The following is a 20,777-nucleotide window of genomic DNA, read 5'->3' on the forward strand; positions in this document are numbered from 1 at the left end:
GTACCTGGGCCCGCCTACTATCCTCGGAAAGGCAAAATGATTGGCTGGAATCCAAAGTGTATCACATCTCAGGAAAAAAAAGCACCGAAATGTGCGCTGCTTTTCGGTCTGGTTACTACCGTTTATGACAGAACGATACCGGTACCCATCCCTAGGTAGCTGTCCAAGATTATCATCCCACGTACTTAGACATTAACTCCTTTACATTTGATGCAATATTTAATATTAATTTAATATGAACTTATTTAATTCCTGTATTATAGGTTTGTCTTTAAACACTGACATGTTGGCACATCATTTATTTAAAACCTTATATTTGGTTGACAAGTCACAAAATGAAATGAAACACAAACTGTTAGGATGGTTGATGAGTTGTCTACTAATGTTTCTGTGGCATTATGTTAGCACCAACATTTAATGTAAGTTACAAACATTTTACCCTGTGGAACAAAGTTTGGTTTTTGCTGTGCTATTTTTAGTTTTTCCTGTCCTTGTTGCCTTCCGACTTCTTCTTCTTCAGTATGTAAGAATAAACTAGCATATTTGTCACAGTATGCCGTCCCCTTCCTTTCTGGAAGAATTACTCCCTCTGTACGCTGCCTACAGTGCTGAATTTTCAGAATTTAGATGTCAAATGATACCTTAAGTATCCCCTCTCTCTGCATAGCACTGCATGACAGTCATGGTTGACAAACGGACAGATCAGCAGAGACACTTGTGGTTTGTTAATCAGGTTTTTCCATTTAATTGACAGCATTTTTCATGATGATGCCAGAATTTTTGGATGAATAGTTGTAACAATAATTAGGAAATGATTAGCTAATTATCCATGTGCTTGTTTTGCATATAGAAATTAGCCATGTTGCCGCGTGTAAATATTATTCAGGTAACGAGTTGACTGGAAATGCTGTAAGGTGTCATTATTACCACATCTTTGGAAAATATTTTTCACCCTGTTGCTTTTCCATTGCTTTCTTCACATCAGGACATTCGATACTTGAACAGAGATGTTCTGCTTTCCTTCATTTAAAAAAATTGTGCAATTTCAAATATCTATATATATAGCTATGGTTGATAGGCATTTATATAATTTATAGGGGTGTGAGAAAAAGTGTGCATGGCAGGATGGTTTGTAGCTCAAATGTATTTCTTCTTCTTTCTTGTCAGTGTTTAACCACACCCAAGTGATACAACACAAGCCTTACCCAGCTCTGTATTGGCTTTCAGTAATAGTAGGTGTTAAGCTTTCCCTGAAAAATGTTAGAAACGACCAAAAACCTCTGAATGGGACCACTGAGAAAGCTGCCTCTGTTGTGTCTGCAAATAAAGTAACTATAGCAGCAGCTCAAACACATCCACAGCGGTCAGCTAACTTTGTGTGATTAACTCCAATGGTCCCTTAAGAGGTGTTGAACAGGGTCCGAAGGTCACTCCTGGTGTTGGCTGATACTAAATGACTAATCACGCCATCAAAGGTAATGCTTTAAGGTTGGGGCCGAGTCAATATTTGTGTAAAGAGAGGGTCCTCGAGCTTTTTCTTCTCTGTTTCAGAAACTTAAATTCTTATCTCCCAGTCATTAAAAAAAAAAAAATTTTGGTTTTGAATTATTGTTTTAAGGTCCATGTAAAAGTCCATGCCACAGAACCACTGCCCTAAACCAAGCACCTGGATTAAAAACACAGTGCAGTACAACTTTAATTAAAACCCTCTGTAATGACTACAGATGTGTGATGACGTGTCTAATCTCTTAAGTTTTCTGTGGTTCATTGCAGCCAGATGATGAAGTTAGAAAAAATTCATTTCATTTCATTAAACAACTAAAATATCCTGATCTTAAAGTGCTGTTTTTAGTTTCAAGATAAACCTTGTTTCAAGACAAAACTTTGAGACAGACTTTGCATCTGGAGCCATGCTGTAAAATGCGATCCGGTCAACTGAGGACACTGCTGTCATGCGGGAATAGTGGATGGTTAAATGTAGCTCCCTGCTGACACAGATACCATCAAATCTCATCCTAAGCTGGTAGAGAGGCAGTGTTTGCACATTTAAATCCAACAGAAAACCTCATACAGCTGTCAACACAATGAAATAAAAGTGATTAATATCATTTTTGCCAGATGCCATTCAAAGATAATCCAGCTGCCACTTGTGCAAGCATCGTTAGCGTTTTTGTTGCTCTGGAAGCCAAAACACAGAAGAGTGTCTATTAAGGTTGTGATAGATGGAAAGTTTGTGGGTAACCTGGGGACGAGGATTGCAGAGCAGAGATTACAGGTTTTCTAGTTTTGTGATGTAACTTTTTCAGGGATAAGCCTCTTACACGTGCATGCAAACATATGCAGGGATTGGTGTGTTGAGGAAACTCAAACGCATGCACACACACACACAGACATAACTGCGGTAAACAGAACAAATTTGAGACGGACAGCAATACCTTTCCCATTACATAGGTGAGTGAAAACTCCCTGATAAAGGTGTAATCAGATGCCGTGATAACAGACTGTGCATTGCTTTGATCTTAGTCTCACTGGAGCAGCCCTGCAACATTTTTGCCCGGTCTTGCAGCTCTGTTCTGCTGCGGGGGATTCCCTTACAGTTGGGAGTAAGAGCTTGTAAGATCAGGTGGCTCTATTTGACATCTCTCACCGGAAAGCATTAGATAGGAGACGACAGAAAAGTGAGAGGGACTAATTGTTTGGAGCGTTTAAAGATTTAATGACAGTATAACTGTAGCATCAGATTACTGGGTTGCACTGCGGTTAAGAGGCTGTGACTTCTGGAGTTTGTCAAGAAAATGGAAGGATTTTAACAAAAAGCTTTAGAGGTTTTCAGGGATATATCAAGAAGATTTTTTTCTCTCACCTTTTAATATCTAGTACAGCAAAGAGGCAGAGTAAAGAGCACTGCTGCAAACATCTGATCAACAAACTAAATTGTGAATTAGGGTGATCTGTTCACCTGTTCCCATCCACCTCCGGTTTGTTTTAGAGAGAGAGCTGAAACAAGCTGCCTGCCTAGACTCTCACCATCGTTTTTCTTCTAGCAGTGTTATCTGCATTGTGCACAAGTGTGTCTTAAGTTGCACTAAATCCATTTTAATTGTCACTTGCTAATTATTCTGCATATTTAGATGAATAGAAAATAAGGAATAAATTATTTTTTCTGAATAAGCTAAGCAGCTGTATAAAAATAATAAGAAAGAAATACAAGCACATTTCCAAAAAAGTTAGGATGCTGTGTGAAATACAAATAAAATGGAAAGTAATCATCTACAAATCCTATAAATCTGTATTTTATTCAAACATTTAAACATATTAATGTTTAAACTGAGAAAATGTGTCATGTTAAGAAAACTATTAGAGCTTTTTGTGTTTGTTGGCAGCAACACATTCTTTAAAAAAAACTGTGACAGATTAATGTTTACCACATCTTCTTTTTTTTTTTTTTTTAAACAACAGAATATAAACATCTGGGTACCCAGCTGCTGGACTTTTGGGATAGAACTGTTGACCCATTTTTGTCTGATATTATCGGGGTTTTAGCTGTTCAGCAGTCCTGGGTCGTCTTTGTTGTATTTATCATTTTATGATGGGGCAAATATTTTAAATTGATGTAAATCGGTTCACCTCATCTACGATGAAGACAAGTTGTTGTAATAGATGTAGTGTGCGTGGTGTAGCATTGTCTTACTAAACGAAGTGTTTGTAGTACCACTTACTTTTCCAATCTTTCGTTGCCCTGTCTCAGCTTGTTTAAGACGCGTTGCTGTCATCGAATTCAAAACGAGCTAAGATTTTTCATGAAGAAATATGACAGCGTTTGCATAACTGCAATGTCCAAAGCAACATTGTCAGCAGCAACTGTCAGCGTGTAATGGCATAGTGATCAGAGTAATGTGTAACCACATTAAGTACAGATGTGTATTTGGTAACCTGCAGGAAGCCATGCTTGAAAGTGCACTCATTTCAATTACAGGGCTTTGAAAGAGTGCTGTATTGTTATTTTTGATCACTACCTCCCTGAGTTGGAGGAGTGGGTAATTTAAACGCTTGCTGCCTTGCCTTTGCCTGCTTTCTTTGACTCCCTCTCTGGAGGGAGTTACACTCTGCAGGCTTATCTGGCACTGTTTGTGTGCACTGTTATGCACAACACACATCATACTGATTAATGGCTACCTGATAAATTTATATACAGTTTTAAATGGCTCTGAAATACACACAAAATACTCGTACAATATTTAACTTTTGGCTGTTCTGACTTTTAGACTAGTCGGCAAGTAAGATAATCTGCCAGAAACATCCATAGTCAAATCTAGTCTTCAAATTAGGTTGAGAACAGTGTTTTTCTTTTTTTTAATTGGATAGTTTGAAACATCGTGCTGTAGCATTATGTTAAACTCTTGTCACGCAGGCACTGCCTGGGGACTTTCCAAGCCTTTATACTTCTGCTGGAATGTACAGTATAGGTGAGAAATGAAAAATTTTTTTATAGAGTATGTAGGAAGTATTGACCAATTCTTGCAAATCAAACAGCCTTTTGTAGTCTTATTCAAACTCCTGACCCACTTCAGGATAAAATAGTTGTTTATTCCAGCTCTGAGAGGCTGAGGGTTTTCTCTGTCTGCTTTGTCCTTGATCATTTCTGGACCTAAACTCGCTCACTGGGGCTCCTCTGTGCTTTTGTATGACAGGTGAAACCAGACTCTCTGTTATCAGTGTAAATATGAAACTACCTTTGTCCGCCCACTTCACTGCATGCCTTCCCGCTAACCCTCAAGCTGAGCAATTTTTCCCATGCACTGAAGCAGTAGACGGCATGCTGTGCCTTAATGATCTTATCCTGTTTCCTGGAGAGGTTCAACATTTGTTACTCAGCTGCCTTTTCCTAGTCTGTGTTGCATATTTATTCGTAATCTACCAAGAAGGTTGACCAGAAAATAATGCCACTCCTTGTTTGGGAAACCTGCTGGTAGAGGAAACAACAGCATTGTTTAGCTGGTTAGAAATTCCCCCGAAGGGCAAAATTATCTGAGAGGATGGAAAAGAAAAGCTGGAGCGTCATCGGTGATTTGTGGTTCTAAAGAAACAAAAGATGTGAGAAAGCACTTGAATGTGGTCTTTATCTGGAATAAATTCAACGGGTTCCTTTGTCCATGCTTCATGTCTCCATGTTCTGTGTGGTTGGGCCTGGTAGGTGTTTGACTCTTATTGCCAGCAGACAGACAAACTGCACTGAAAACATTTACAAACAAGTTGAAAACAGTAGCGACCGAAAGTAGTAATTTCTGATTGGGTGGTATATATCTGAGCATATAGAAGTACTTCATTGTGAAACCTATGCACCTCATCTCATAGGCCTCATCAGGGTAATCATGAACAAGGTAATCTTATCATTACAACATGTCTCCTGAAAAGAAAAGAAAAGAAAAGAAGCTTCAGGTCGTGCATTTTCAAAGTCATCAGTCAACAGGTGAGGTGGTGCAGAAAGCAGATGTTCCTTGGATGTCGTCATTGCTTACATTGAGAGACTCGCTGGTGTGGCGAGAATGTGTCTCAGAGGCATACAAATCGTAGAAGCAGAGAACAGCTTGAAATAACTCTGAAGCTACAAGCTGAAATTAATGTCAGTCATCAGGTCCCTGAATCAGCCTCTAAATCAGAGATTTGGATGGTAGCAGCTATCCAAATATTGCTATTCTTCACTGATATCACATTATCAACCTTCTTGTTGAGAGAAAAAAAGAGGCTGCTTGGGTTGTATCTTGTAATACTTGTAAATGAAAGCCCTGAACTTTTCAGACCTGCACAACCAGTATTGTCTTCTTGCTGCATTTTCCACATGACTAAAACCAAAATAGGCTACTGAGAACAAGAATAAAATATTTGCGAGCGATGGTTTGTTTGACAAGTGACCTGCTTGGGGACAAACACCTTGCCTGACTGTTTATGTTGAAATCTGCTAGAATGCGCTCATCTTGCAATAAAGTTGCTGAAGTACCCTGTAGGAGGACATGTCAAAGTTGATCAAGAAATATGGAATATGATTTGTACATGAGTAAATTAATCTTCAGAAGCCTGTGTGCTTTAATAACAGATAAAACTTTGTTTCCAGAAGTATGCCTTTCAGTTATTGACGTAATGCTTCTGCTATGCCTGACATGGACAGGTAGAAACCTGCCCTGAGCTCTGGCAAACACATTGGGAGGCGAGGGGTGGTGGTGGGAGAATTTCCTGGGATAATGACTAAGAAATCCAGGTTTGCATCCCTTTGAGAGCTTTCATATCTAGTTTATTTATTGTTTTTCTTTGGGTTTTTTTGCTTTCTAGTTTAGGTTTGGCAACAAATGTGTCGAGTTTAGATGCTAAAAACGTTTGGGTCTGCTACTAAATGCACAAATGCATAAAACAGCATTTGTTCTGGTCACCTTCCTCAACTCAACCACTCACTCTTTACAGTGCCACACCTTTCCTCTCACAGCCTCATGACTCACCCGCACACTGTTTGATGTTTTCTTCTATCAGGCTGTTATCTGATGTAGGTCATGGTGGATCCAGAAATGCTGTCGCTTAGAGCTTATTTACTGGATCTGTCTGCCTACACAGTCTTATTTCGTGCAGTCTAATGAGTAGTAAGACCAAGATCATCTCTGCCTACGGACACCTTCATTGAGCCATGAAGAAGCCCCGGAGAGACTCCCGTGCTGGCATCAGAATCAGACAGCTGCTGAGTCAGAGCATGCTTCCCTCTTACTATTGAGTGTCAGTTTCCCTCAGGCTACAGGCTGGTGAAGAACTGCAGGTTCCTGTAGTGACATATCTAAAGTGATTGTCAGCTTTGCAGAACCAGACTAAAAATTTGTAAGTCTCAGGATTTCAGTGTTTAAACCTCTCAAGTTTGTGAAGAAGCCTACAGAATACCGACAGTATAGTCATGTAATAATATCCTTACATCTGGAGTGTCTCACATGTGCTTGCCATATTCTCCTTTGGAAATGATAGCAAAAGTTCCCATCTTTGACAGCCTGTCAAAAGAATAAAAGAAAGTCACACTGTTGATATATTGCGATTGAACACATTGTTCTTTTTGAGGTGTCATTGCAGCTGGATTTATCTTCTCATTTTGCCTATAAAATGTCATCAAATGCTCTTTAAAAAATTAAACTTGGAACTCGGAAGTGCCAAAAACCATAATGTCCATTCGAGGCTGGCTCCTGAAGTATATCCATCTGGATGTTTAAAAGGAAAATGACTTCAGACATTGCTGCATTTATTGGAAGGTGCCCGTAGACAGGCAGCCAATCAGTGTCTGCTAGGCCCCACATCTTTAAATTGGAGGCACTGAACTGGACTTCTTCAGAGAACATCTGAGAGTTTTGTGCTTCGGGTTCGTTAGCAATCTAGTGTCCACAGTTTTCAATATATTATGTTGTGTGATCGTAGACACTAATAACAGCTTGGGCTGATTCCCACCAAATGTGAAAATCAAAGAAAATTTATATTACCCACAATTTTTTCACTTCACATAGGGCTTTTCGATATAACGATATATATTGGATGACTATATAAAAACGTCTATCGTGTCATTTTACGCTACCGTTTGTTTCATGGTGTCACAAAATAAGCTGTTTATGGCAATATTTTTTACGTTTTGATGGTCACTGTAGTGGCTATGTTAATTTCTTAAAGTTCTCTCTTTCTCTTATATTTAATGTAACCACACTAACGAGCGCCTGTTTTTATGCGTTGTCGTTAGCAACAAAGACGGTAAAACCATCACGTGTGCTTATTTATGTTCCACATAAACCTTTCACAATAAAGCTCAAGATCCTGTTGAGACTTTTCAAAATAAACTGAATCACGTGAAAGAGTATGCAGATTATTTACAGATGAGAAGCAAGAAAGAGCCGCCAGGTGCTAAAAAATAAACCTTAGACTCAAACGTTAGAACAGGCTTTTCCCTGCAGCACGCCGTGTAATAAATACTCACAAAGAAAACGACGCCCAAGATTAAAGTTGACGTTGAAATTTTAACCACTCATATCGAGTAATATATTTTTCAGTATATCCCTCATAACAGGCTGACATCATCATATTGTAATAAAAACATCATAAAACATCAAAGTTTTAGTGTAACTCTTGCCCTTTAGTGGGAGTTGCGCTGTCTGAGTGCTACTGTAAGTCCTACTTGACACTAATTAGCTGATATGTCTTTATATTGTACCTCTATACTCTATGGCTCCCACTGCTAACTTGGTACTAAGTTGAAGCTCCATAATTAGGACACCAAAATCAATAGGTGACGTCATGGTGGCAGTTTAACCTGCTTGATTTTATGAACATTAACACATACATATATGTAAGCTAGTATGGTGGTTTGTCGCTTGTGTTTGTTTCCTCAAAGCAAAGGTGCCCTGAGTTTCACCCATACCAGGTTTGGTGGAGTTTGCATGGTCTGTAGGTGCTCCGGCTTGTTTAGTTTCTTCTGCGAACTCCCGCCATCAGAAACAGGTTATTCTCCGATCACGGTGCCCTTGACCAAGGCAGGGGCTTAGAGCTGGATTTGGCTTCCCAGGTGCTGCCCCTAACCACCAGCTTCTAGTCGGCATTTAACCTACCTTAATACTACGATGGATTATTCACAGAGAATAACATTTCTTCCAGGTATTACATAAGAATGTTTCACAGCCCCTGAAATCCACAATTCAGAGGAACTTAGCATATGAGTTACCACAGTGTTGCTGCAGTTAATCTGAAAAGGATTACTGCAACTACTACAAATAAGATAAAAATGCAAAAGACAACTAAAGGGAAAGGCTGCCATTGATGAAAGAGGGGGACCAATAAACCCCTCTTCTTTCTGTGCCTTTACAAATGCAGGCCAATTTTACCATTTATTATATGCATGCAGGAGTGGCTGAGCGCCCAATCAGCACCAACGATAAACGAGGAAGGAAGGAGGTGGTTGATAAGGGTAATCGTTAGGGCTGCACGATTTTGCATAAAATGAGAATCACGATTTTTTTTGGCTTAGAATTGAGATCACGATTCTCTCATGATTTTCTTTTCCAGTTAGGGTTGCCAACCGTCCCTTAAAATACGGAATCGTCCCGTATTTAGAAACAAAAGTACACGTCCCGTATTGAGCTAATAAGGGACGCACTTTGTCCCGTAATACAGTGAGAATCAAAAGTAGTCTATAACTGTTAATGGAATTAACCTTTGTTTGAAAACATAATTCCCAGCCCCTCTCCTGCTTTGTGACCAATGAGCTGACAGCACACTTATGACAATTCGAGTATGACAATTCAGATTACCGCTTATCTCATTGGTCGAGGAAAGGTCGCTTGCGGAGAAAATACCGGAAGACAACAGATGACCACAACAAGAAGCATGGCCAACAGGGAAACAAACGCCGACACTGCGGTGCAAGTCTCGGACGACAGTACACCTAAAGCTGGGCAGACACTGTGCGATTTTTTCAGTCGCGTTATTCAGCTCCTGCTCAAACTGCACGATTGACTCGCAGGGGTTAGAAGTTGTAGGTCACGATGCAGGTCTCACACTATACGCCCGATGCTCTGATGCGACCTGAGTGCTCACACTGTGCCTCCATAAAATGAAGGTTATAACAGAAATCTGTCGCTCGCTCTCTCGTCTTTCACTCACACAGACACACCACCACCATCAACTTTGCTAAATTGCTAATGAAAAACATTGATCAGGCAGCTGTGATTGAGCAGCATGTAAATCCAACTATTTTCACGGTTGTTGTGGTCGTGATAATTTTGTGAGGCCACATCGAAAAGGCTCGGATGAGCTTTCCAAAGTTCTACAAGTTGTGCCTCCATCGCTTGTGTCCAGATCACACGCTGCACAGCCGTGCTGCTCCGTCTTTTTCACCGACGTTTACGTGTTTGCGCGTGAGCAGTGTGAGCGCCTGTGGTGACACCCTCACGAGCGATTGATGATCGGGAGCTGCTCGTGAGGTGTTAATCCTTCTCGTTACCCCACGATATACTACACGACGCAATGAAGGCCAAAATCGGTCCGATCACTCAAAAATCGGCTCAAAATGGGCCTAAAACCGCACAGTGTCTGCCCAGCATAATGTTTGTTCCCCTCAGAGAAAGGGAAGAATGGGAAAAGGAAAACACCTGGCTGGAAAAAGTTAATATGGGCATGTGCAGTGAATATCAGCGCTATGTGGCCAGAAGTGTGATAATATAACTTATTTTGTGTAATAAACAACTGCAAGGATAGATGATTACAACAAATAGATGACTAATACATAAAAGTAATACATAGATGAATAATGATGATGAGTTAAGATGCGTAATCATGGGAACAAGCGGGTTTACAAACAGGAGCAGCTGATTAGCATTAGAAAAGCTGAAATAATACCTCAGCTGAAGCCAATTGTACTAAATGCACTAAATGTGCACTGTTACAAGAATATTTTTCTTTCTATTGTTTTCTATTATTTTAAGTTAAGCAGGACAGAGTTCTTTTAAAGAAAGATTTACTTATATTCTCAAAAGTTAAGCATGACAGGCTTCTGTTTAAGAAAGAGACCTGTTTTATTGTGTTAATGTTGTCATTTTGAGCTAAAAATAAATGGCTAAATGATCATTTGTTTCACATGTGTTCATATCACAAAGAATAATGCATCTGCTTAAATCAATTCAAGTCAAATGGTTAAAAAAATAATTTCACACACAAAAAAAAGAGCTACCACACTGGGAAGGGTGAAGACAACTGGGTGCCCGGCCCTGGCCACGAGGTGTCCCTTATTTCACGATTCTCTCACGATTTTCTTTTCCAATATAAATATTTATTGCACTTATTAACTGCACATCAACTTCGTAACAGTTGCGACAGAACATAAAAACAATAAATAAACATAACAAAACAATAAATGTCTCACATTTTGTCCTTGAAGCAAAATGTTGTACTGCTTGTAATTCCACCTCCACCGTTGCTCAACACTGCGTGTATAGAGCAGGTAGTGCAACAATAGAAAAATAGTTGCGGGACGGCACTGTGTAGCGTTTGTCTAGGGTGTTGATCATTTTCCTAAATCCCTCGTTTTGCACAGTGTTGATGGGAGCCATATCTTTGGTCAGGTGATAAGTGATAGCCTCGTAATTTCTTTGTGCCTGCGGGAGTTCGACGGGTATAGGGAAGCGCTGTATAAGGTTCCCGTTATTGATGTTTGGGTGGTTGACCGGGACGGATTTTCTCCTGTCACTTTCTCGTCATCCCTGACGTGTCTCTTGTTTTCCCTGCTAATTTTAGCATCACACGGCACAGCTTCTGTATCACGTGTTATAAGGCTCCGCCCTTGTCATTTGTTGAGCAGGAAGAGTGAGCGCTTGTTTTCAGCAGATTACGTCCCGGATCAAAATGCGGTACAATCGTGTCTGTCTTTTTTTTTTTTTTTTTTTTTTAAATCGTTGTCATTTGGAAATGAGATCGCACATAAGTATGAATCGAATCGCGATTTTCTAACGATTAATCGTGCAATCGTTTCATTTGTCACTAATATCTGCATAATTTTTCGTCTCTTTAAATCCTTTAAGGGACCAGACAAGCCCAAAGTTGAAGGTATTTTTTTGCGATTCTGTGGTGGAACTTGATGACACATCATCTTTGTGTCTACATATTTGTGTCGTACTAAGTGCCTTAATTTTGCTCAATGTCCATCTGGCTCCACGTGCGTGCCCATTGTCAGGCAGCAGACGCTCGGTCTCACTGCCAGAGCTGCTTCTCTCTCATAACAAAATTATTCACCATTCAGCACTGCTGCAGCTTCTCTTCCTGTTGCTGCTACTGTGAATATTAACAGATTACCCGTGCGCTGACCTTTCATAGGCTGAGCTTTTAATGTTTCCACAGCAGACATCTGTAAATAATATCTCATGGTATGAGTGGATCTCTTTTCTGTCATATCACTCTGCTTTTCATTTCTGACGTGTGATAACTGCTCACATTTTGTGTTAACAGGGGAGAATGAATGTGTCTGTAATTTCCATGAATAAGGCTTATAGCTGGAGGAGCACAATGAGTTTTAATTAATGACCGTAAGTGGACTTAGTCTGCATGGCTCAAGGGCACCACCTCGTTTAGTGAGCTGCAGTTTTGGAGGTTTTATTTTTAACAGTAAAAGCCCTTCCTCTTATCAGAAACTGTGCCAGCAGCCCTGGCGGTGTGGAGAGCTCAGCCATCTGCCACTCTGAGAGTGTGACAGAAAGAGAGAGAGTGTGTGTGTCTTTGTGAGATACCAGAGCTGAATCTTGCGTGGGTGTGTGTGAGCCTGTGATTGGGCAAACAGTCTGTGGTCTGTTTAGAGCAGAGTCTGTGTTTATGCTTTTTTTTTTTCCTCTTTTTGTGGAGATCTTAACTGATTTAGTGTAGGTGCTGACAACTGTCATTCATGATCAAAGTGTTCTTATCCCAATGCATTGTATAATGCAGCTTTGTCAGATGCCTCTCCCCAAGCTGTCCTATGGTACCCTGATATTCCAGCTGCTACTAAAGCAGCTGTTGAATAGGCTCTACACATGGAGGGTTGGGGTGGTGGTGGTACAACTTCCTGGGATAATGACTAAGAAATCCAGGTTTGCATCCCTTTGAGAGCTTTCATATCTGGTTTATTTATTTATTGTTTTTCTTTGGTTTTTGCTTGCTAGTTTAGGTTTGGCAAAAAATGTGTTAAGTTTAGATGCTAAAAACGTTTTATCACTTGTGCTATTGAATAACACAAGTAAAAATTGTAGTGAAACCCTACCGCTGCCAGTCTTGGAGCCCTGTTGTTCACTGTTGAGGCTCAAACCACATCAATGTTTGAAGGCCCGCAGTGATGTGAAATTATGCCCCTCAAGTGACTTAAACCAAAAGCGAGCCCGTTTTAAAAATGTAAAAAAGTAAAAAGTTGTTAGAAGGAAATACTCAACTAAAGGTACCTGAAACTCCTACTTAAGTACAGTAATTAAGTATTTGTACAGTAGTAGTAGTTACTTCCCAACATTGCCAGAAATACAAATCTAACAGGGCCAGTCGCTTAGGTTTTACACTTTTAATGGAATGAAAAGGTACAGTGGACTATTGCTTGTACAGTGCTTTTCTTCTTAATTTGTGGACACAAAGTGCATTCGTACTATAAGCCTCATTCACTCATACGTTATTTTATATGCCTGAGCACTTTGTAACCTAAAATTCCCACTCCAATGGAAACTATTTTGAATCAAGATTCTTCAGTATGCAGGTTGGATGAGCCAGGGATTGGACCACCGACCTTGCGATCAGTGGCTGTGGCTCTCTGACAAAAATGTAAAGCAAAGAAAGCTGGGTGTCACCATGAGACATTAGCCCTTCTATCTGCTTTATGAAAAGGTGATGCAGATGCACCATCCTTCTGTGTAATCCTCTAACTTCTGTCGCAGTGGTAGTGTTTCTGAGTGTGTGTTTGTGAATGTTTTTAGAGGATTTTCATTTCCTCATGCAAACTCCATACAAAAAGAAAGGACTCGGGACCTTCTTGCTGTGAGGCAACAGTGCTGTCCACCGCACCACTGAGCTGTCACAAAGCACAATAAATAGTAATAGCATACACGTGGTGTGTGTATGCTTTTCTGCTTCTTATAGCCCCAGTGATTTTCCTGGGATTTGAAATCTTGCGTGATCTTGTCCAGGCAACTAACCACTCTTGCTTGATTAGGTGACATCATCTCAACAACAATAAATTTAACAAGCGTGAAGTTGTTGAATTTCATGCAGCTCATACACAACTTAATTATGTTCACCATAGAAACTCTTGTAAATGTAATAACTACCCAATTTCACTTTTTTTTTTGAGTGTATGAGTTGGAGTCTGAGGCCAGCTTGTTCCTGAGAATCACTTAAACAGTTTTTGTCTCTCTTGACAGTTGATTGTTGCTGACGTCAGTCACATCAGTGTGAACTTTTTTGCAGAGTAGAAATGATACAGGATTGAGTGTGAAAAGATAACACGGTTTCCTGTGCGCTGAGCGAGCGGAACCTTCTTTCAGTTACAACATCCTGTGGCTGATGTTTAGTTGAACTGCTTTTCGTCCAGGTACATTCAGTCATTGTGCTGTAACATTGTGATTTATCTAGCCTATTGCATCACAACAAACACCCAGTTGTGGATTTGCCTGCTAAAGCAGAAGCAGTGCTATAATCCAAACTAGTCACACTTGATGCGACCATCATTTTATATACAAAACCCTCTTCAGTTTCACAACAGTTCCCTAATAAGGTTTCTGGTCGCCATCTGTTTACTCAGACTCTTTTCACAGCCTGTTCTGACAGATTATTTATCACTGCTGCAGAATGCACACAACCAACAGGACAGGCCCTCAGTGATTTAGTAGAGTGTCCCCTCTTTGTGAGTCATTCTTATGCTAATCAGTGATGGTCTGTATTTTTTATACAGTGTTGCCTGAATTCACTGCAGTAAGATAAGAGGACTTTTTCCAAGAACATCCATCCATCTACTTTCATAACTGCTTATCCAGCATATTATATATGGTACAGCAGTTGTGTCTGTTTACATAGGTGTTTCCCTGCACAGAGTCTAAAGACAGGGATTTTCAAAATCCATGCACTGGTGCTTACATGCAGTCTTCCAAAAAAAACAGCATATAGCTGTCATGAATGAGATTATACATAGGTTAAACACTGCTTGGCTGAAAAATGGTCCGGGACAGGCATAAAACAAACCCACCAAAGATCGAAACATACAGTGCAAGAAGCACAGATGGATGCTGAACGGGACACTTTTTTAAAAATTGTTTTATGGTTATATTTCTTCTCTATTAATGGATATTTGTGCAGAATGCAAAATCTAAAGGACAGTGACGAGATTTGTTTGTACTGGAAGCTTTATGGTCTCTGTTTGTAGGCACGTTTGACTGGGCTTTGGCTCCCTGCAGGTGAGCAGTCCATATGGATAGCAGAAGAGGAAAACGATTGCCAAAATCCTGTCTTGTATAAACACTGGCTGCTTTCTGATGGCAGTTTAGATTTCTGTCAACTAAAAAGTCATGGAGACAATTTTACTTTATCCATTTTAGTAGATTAAATAAATAAAAAGAAGTGTATGCATTTATTTATTTTCCCTAGTTGGGATTTTAAAACACAAAGAGAGGGAAAAAAAGTCAGTACACAAAAAGCCCCAAAGAAATACAATGAAATGAGTCAAGGCCGAGGTTCAGCACTTTCACAGACAGCGACTGCTGCAAGACTCGCTGACATTCACCTTGTGTGGTTAATGGAAGCTACGTATAGACAACAAACCTCAAAGCAGAACATTTTAATTCAGAACCACATAGACAAACGTTAATTTGTTTGAATAATGGTTCAAACTAGCTAATTTAATTTTTGGATTGTGCAAGTTGGTGTCATATCTTTGGCTAGCCTTTTCGTGTTGATCACAATCTATCCACAGGCACTAGACAACATAGACATGCAACTTAAAGAATCCTGAATTAAATTGAATGGGAGATTTCAGTAGCAAAGCAAAGCAATGGTGGGGTTCTTTGTTTTTTTTTTTTTTACACTTTGTGATTGATCATAAACTATTTGTTTAAGACAGAAGATTGACTCTTCTTTTCTGTCCTCTCTCTGCAGCCATCAAGGTCAACTGTCATGGCTCCTGTGGGGTCTCCAACACAGCAAACAGCACAGCATATAATGTGGAGGAACAGTACTTAAACAGCACGCTGTCTGTTGCCGAGAAAGGTAAATCAATATTTTCACACTCTGATGGGTTATCACACTTCTAGAGAGGTTAAAAACCATTGGCATACACTTGCTCTTTTTTCTAGGCAGCTGTTGCTCATTATTTGTATGTGCACTCTATGAAAGAACTTAAGGATATGCTGCTTAGATCTGCACGACAGTAAGACCAAACCTGTATCTTGAAAGCAGTGGACATACTGCAGGTGTGGCTCACTGGTTCAGCAGGTTCCCATGTACCTTATTGTTGAAATGCAGTGACCCAGGTTTGAGGCTGACCTTCAGCCCTTTGCTGTGTGTCCTCCCCTGCTCATTCTACCCTTTTCTGTCTGCTTTTCAATGCAAAACTGTCAAATAAAGGCAAAAAAGCCCCAAAATAAATCATCATTTAAAAAAAGAATATACTCCAAGTAAAAAAAAAACAAACAAAAAAACACTGATATGATCATTAGAGTATGTGAACTTTGCATCTTTCTTTGCTGATGACAGATTTATCTCCCAACCTATATCCCAACAAATATCAGAACCTCCTTGTCATGGCACAACTGTAAGACTTGACTCACGGCGACTGGCTTTTTACCCCATTCAGTTTAATGAAAATCTGCTGGAATAGAGCTAATGTTACAGTGGCCTTCAGAGGTTTTTGCTTTCCTCTAACAGGAGAAAAGAATTTGACCGATCGACTAGTTTAAGAGTGGGAAAACAGTCAAAACTGCACCCTTTCCAGTGGTTGAGCTTGTAGATTGTATAAATATTGCTCACATATTTAAAGCCATTTTAAACAGTTGATCACATTGTTTAGAAATCATCTTTTTTCCCTGTAGGCTGACATGCATGCACCTGTGCACAACGTGATTACACATTTTTATGTTCAAGCGATTATATGTTCATTTAGTGTGACACAACCAACATACCTTGGGTCATTTTTAGTAGATCAAAGTCATTCTCTGTCATTTTCCTTTTATTGTTCATCTTCACATCAGAGAGCGAGAATGAGACACTGTCGTCTGTAATCTCAGCATCAGATCCTTGGGTAGCAAGAATGTATGTTTGTGTGAAAGTGTAAGCTAGTCCTGCTCAGCAAAAAATTATAGGTGTCAAAAGTGCTTTCTACTGAGAATACAATCAAATTGTCTTTGAGATCATTCCAGACAATGTAAAAGTTATTTTCTGCAGATATGCATACAGGTGGCTTTGAAATTTTTGCCTTGTCTTTGGTGTGCCTCGGGCACAACCCTAGTTTTTGCAGCCTAATGAAGAGTTACTCAGAGTAACAGTCCCCTGAAGCCTGTCTCCTCTCTGAGGTGAGACATAGCCAATCAGAGTCAAGAAGCACTGATGAGACGGTTGGAGAGCCCCCACAGAGAGCAGGTTAGAGTATTTTTCTCCCCTGAGTGTCTCTGTACCAACATGCTGTGCTGCACTGTGCTGTTCCTCCTGCCTACGGAAATAAGAGCTTACAAGACCTTCTGTTGCGAGTACGATCTTCCATCTTTTGTATGTGTTGCAGCCCATAAACAGAAGGTGAAATGTGCCACGCATGTATGAAATCTGTTGTAAATGCAAATCACACTGTGGGACACAATGGCAGGTATTAGAGCATGCAGTCCATCTCTGGTTAAAACAGCAAACAGTTCAATGTTTAACTCTCAGGGCTGCGTTCTTCAGCGCATGATAGAAACTTCAGCCACACAATGCTGGAGAGTAGATTTAGTCAAGTACTTTACTTAAATATAGTATTCAGGTGCTTGCTATGCTACTTCATACTTTTTCAACATTTCAGATTGAAGAGTTGTATTTTCAGTATTTCTTGGATTGTTTTTTTTATTTCACTATTTAGGTAAAAAATAAATAAAAAAAGTGAGTTAAGTGACTGTAAGAATAATAAATACACAATAAATACACCATGTCACAAGGTTCACATCATGATTAAGTGCTTTTTTCTGTTTTTATTTTGTTGACTACAGTCAAATGGCCTCCACAGTCACCAGATCTCAATCCAATCCAGCACCTTTGGGATCTGGTGGAATGGGTCATTTGCTTTATTGTGCAGCCAACAAGTGTGCAGTCTGTTATCATGTGAAAGTCGAATAAAATCTGTGAGGAATGGGTCCAGCATCGTGTCTATACCATGAAGGATTAAAGCTGCTCTTAGGACAAAGGGCAGTCTACCTATTAGCAAGGTGTACATAATAAAGTGGCTAAATGGTAAATGGCCTGTATTTATATAGCGCTTTACTAGTCCCTAAGGACCCCAAAGCGCTTTACACTACATTCAGTCATCCACCCATTCACACACACATTCACACACTGGTGATGGCAGCTACATTGTAGCCACAGCCACCCTGGGGCGCACTGACAGAGGCGAAGCTGCCGGACGCTGGCGCCACTGGGCCCTCTGACCACCACCAGTAAGCAACGGGTGAAGTGTCTTGCCCAAGGACACAACGACCGAGACTGTCCGAGCCGGGGCTCGAACCTGCAACTTTCCGATTACAAGACGAACTGTCAACTCCTGAGCCACGATCGCCCCCACTTCTAATTAAAGTGACAAGATATACGTTTTATTAACTTTATAGACACAAATAATGAGAGGCAGAAAGTTTGATTATCTTCAAGCAGGCTGAAGTTTCCTCTTTCCTCTTTCCTCCATCCTCCGAATGCCTTTGGCAAAAGTCATTACCAAAAATAAAACAGGAAACAAGAGAAAGGGAAGATGAGGAAACCAACACAAACAAAACTGAAGTAGACAAATACACAGAACATTAAAAACAAGAGAAAATAATAATAATTTTAAAAAAAAGAAACAGACTGTGGCCATTTTTTGTTTTCGCCTGTGTGAGAAAAATCACACGTACTGTTCATCAGCTGTCAGGCAGGGCGTTTCTGGGAGGTGAAAATTAAGTCGAACAGGAATCTTGAAATGTTTGTGCAGACACAAACATGAGCACACCCACTTCATCCATTAACATAGCAGCTTTGATGTTGTAAGAAAGAAAAATATATACATACAGCACTGTGAGAAAGTGTTTTCTGCCTTCCTGATAAATGTGGGATGAGGTTTAGAGGTACAGCTGAAGAGGAACAGCTGTAATGAGTCTGTATTATTGTTTAACTTGATTAAAAAAAAGAATATCTAATTTTATTGCCTTGAACCTCTGAATTTATTATTATTGTATAAACAAGATTCGTCTCTGAGTTCTTTGCATTTCATGCAGTGGTGCTTATGAGTACATGAGGAAAGTCAATACGGTTTGAAGTGTATTATTAGAAAGCGTTTTCACTATAACTACGCACCGACCAAATAAATTCCTTTCAAATTATTAAATATTTTCTAACAGAAGGTTCTTGTTCTTTGAAGTGAAGACTCAGGCCTTCTGGCAAATATGTGATAGTAAAAGTTATTTTGTCATGTCGCCCAAATTCCTGGAGTTTAGTGTTTCACATTTTATTTAATTTATCCAGTGTGTGACCCTGGGCTATCTGTACCAGCGTGGTCCTCCAGTTAAAGAAATTGCTGTGAGATGAAGACCATCAGTTCTCACACTGGCACAGTCAGATATTACTCTGACTCCTTAACAGAGAGCTGCGAGGTTAAAAATGTTTTAATCAAACGGTCAGAGTTGGTTAATGTAGTGGTCTTGCATGCAAACATTCTTCCGTAGATCATTATTACTTCTTCTATTGACAGCTTTTAGTTGTATAAAGTTTTTTTCTGCTATATTTAAGAGTTTTATTAAATGAAATGAAATTGTTTATTTACTTATTGTTGAAACTGACACCAAAACCCAGGTGCTGATTCAGTGCTAATCTAAATAACTGGGACATGAATCTGTGAGTTTTCGTTTAATGAAGGGCAGGTTTGAGGTTTTTTTGTTTAGTTTTTTTTCTTCTGCTTAATAACAGAAAGAGACGTTGAAAGCAGGAAGTTCTTTGAAGCAATAGTTAAACTTAAAGCCTTACTGTGAAACGTAAGGCACCAGAAGGAGAAGGTCATAAATAATTCATGACACACCCTCTCTCGGAGTTCCTCTTTATCTCTGCCGTTTTCCCATATCTCACTCTCTTCCAAAAATGAGCTGGTTCAACCCCAAGGGTCGAGCAACAGAGGGAGAGTGAGAGAGGAAGGGTGACAGAAGATCATCTCTCTCTCTCTCACACACACACACACACACACACACACTAACAAAGCAAGTGACCCTCGCTGTGGCTGGTTGATAATGTGGTATGCCACAGATGCTTGGCGGTTAGGGGAGTGAAGACCGCTTACATCAGCAGCTGTTCATGGACACTGACTTTAAAAAGTGAGAGCTTCATATTTAGAACACGTTTAGGACAAAGCCACGTGGAAGTTTTTTTTAAAAGTATTATTTACTAATGTGGCATTTCTGCAAAGACAATATTTCTTCTTCATTAGGTTTATAAATGTGTTACTAAAAAGGCACTGTTTGTGCCAAAAACCCTTCTAGTGTTGTTTTAAACTTTAAAAAACTTTGATTTCTACAGTGAGTAATCCAGGGTAGTAGCAGCAACAGTAGTTCTGTATTTTCAAAAGAGACGGCTTATCCCACTGTCAGTTTGTTATGTCTTTGGTCTGTGCTGCCATTTATGCATCAAGGCTGTTTTGGTGTTTGTGTTGTAGACACATTTGCATTCTTTGTAAAAGCATAAAGTAAAAGGATTTTTGATGTTAAAATGCCAAAAAATACATTCGGAAAAAAATGGTCTAGAAATTATTGACCGGGTTACTCAAAGAAAATCCACAAACCTTTATGTAGGAAGTTTAATACCGGAACTGTTTTCTTTCTGCTGTCTACACCTGCTAACTAAAACAGGAGTGCATCTTAGCAATGTCTCTTTTTAGTTATCATGACTTGGTTGCCTAGTTGTAGTGTTACCCAAAACAAAAAACCTGGAAGCTTCATACTGAGATCATCTAGATGGATAATTAAAGCTAAAAAAATATATATATATATATATATTTCCTTATAAAGTATCCTTGTAAGGCCATCTGAAAA

At 39.7% G+C, this 20,777-nt stretch overlaps 1 protein-coding gene across 1 annotated transcript in view; it reads left to right on the plus strand.

The window, feature by feature from the left end:
• arrdc1b (arrestin domain containing 1b) overlaps positions 1-20,777 on the plus strand; it is a 49,549-nt gene that overhangs the window by 16,700 nt on the left and 12,072 nt on the right. The window contains exon 2 of the mRNA XM_005950939.3: positions 15,652-15,762. Within this exon, the coding sequence (XP_005951001.1) occupies positions 15,652-15,762 (111 nt within the window). The remainder of the gene's footprint in view (positions 1-15,651; positions 15,763-20,777) is intronic.

The sequence above is a fragment of the Haplochromis burtoni genome, unplaced genomic scaffold (genome assembly GCF_018398535.1).
Source record: "Haplochromis burtoni strain Fernald_Lab_line unplaced genomic scaffold, NCSU_Asbu1 Contig_901, whole genome shotgun sequence".
Taxonomy (NCBI): domain Eukaryota; kingdom Metazoa; phylum Chordata; class Actinopteri; order Cichliformes; family Cichlidae; genus Haplochromis; species Haplochromis burtoni.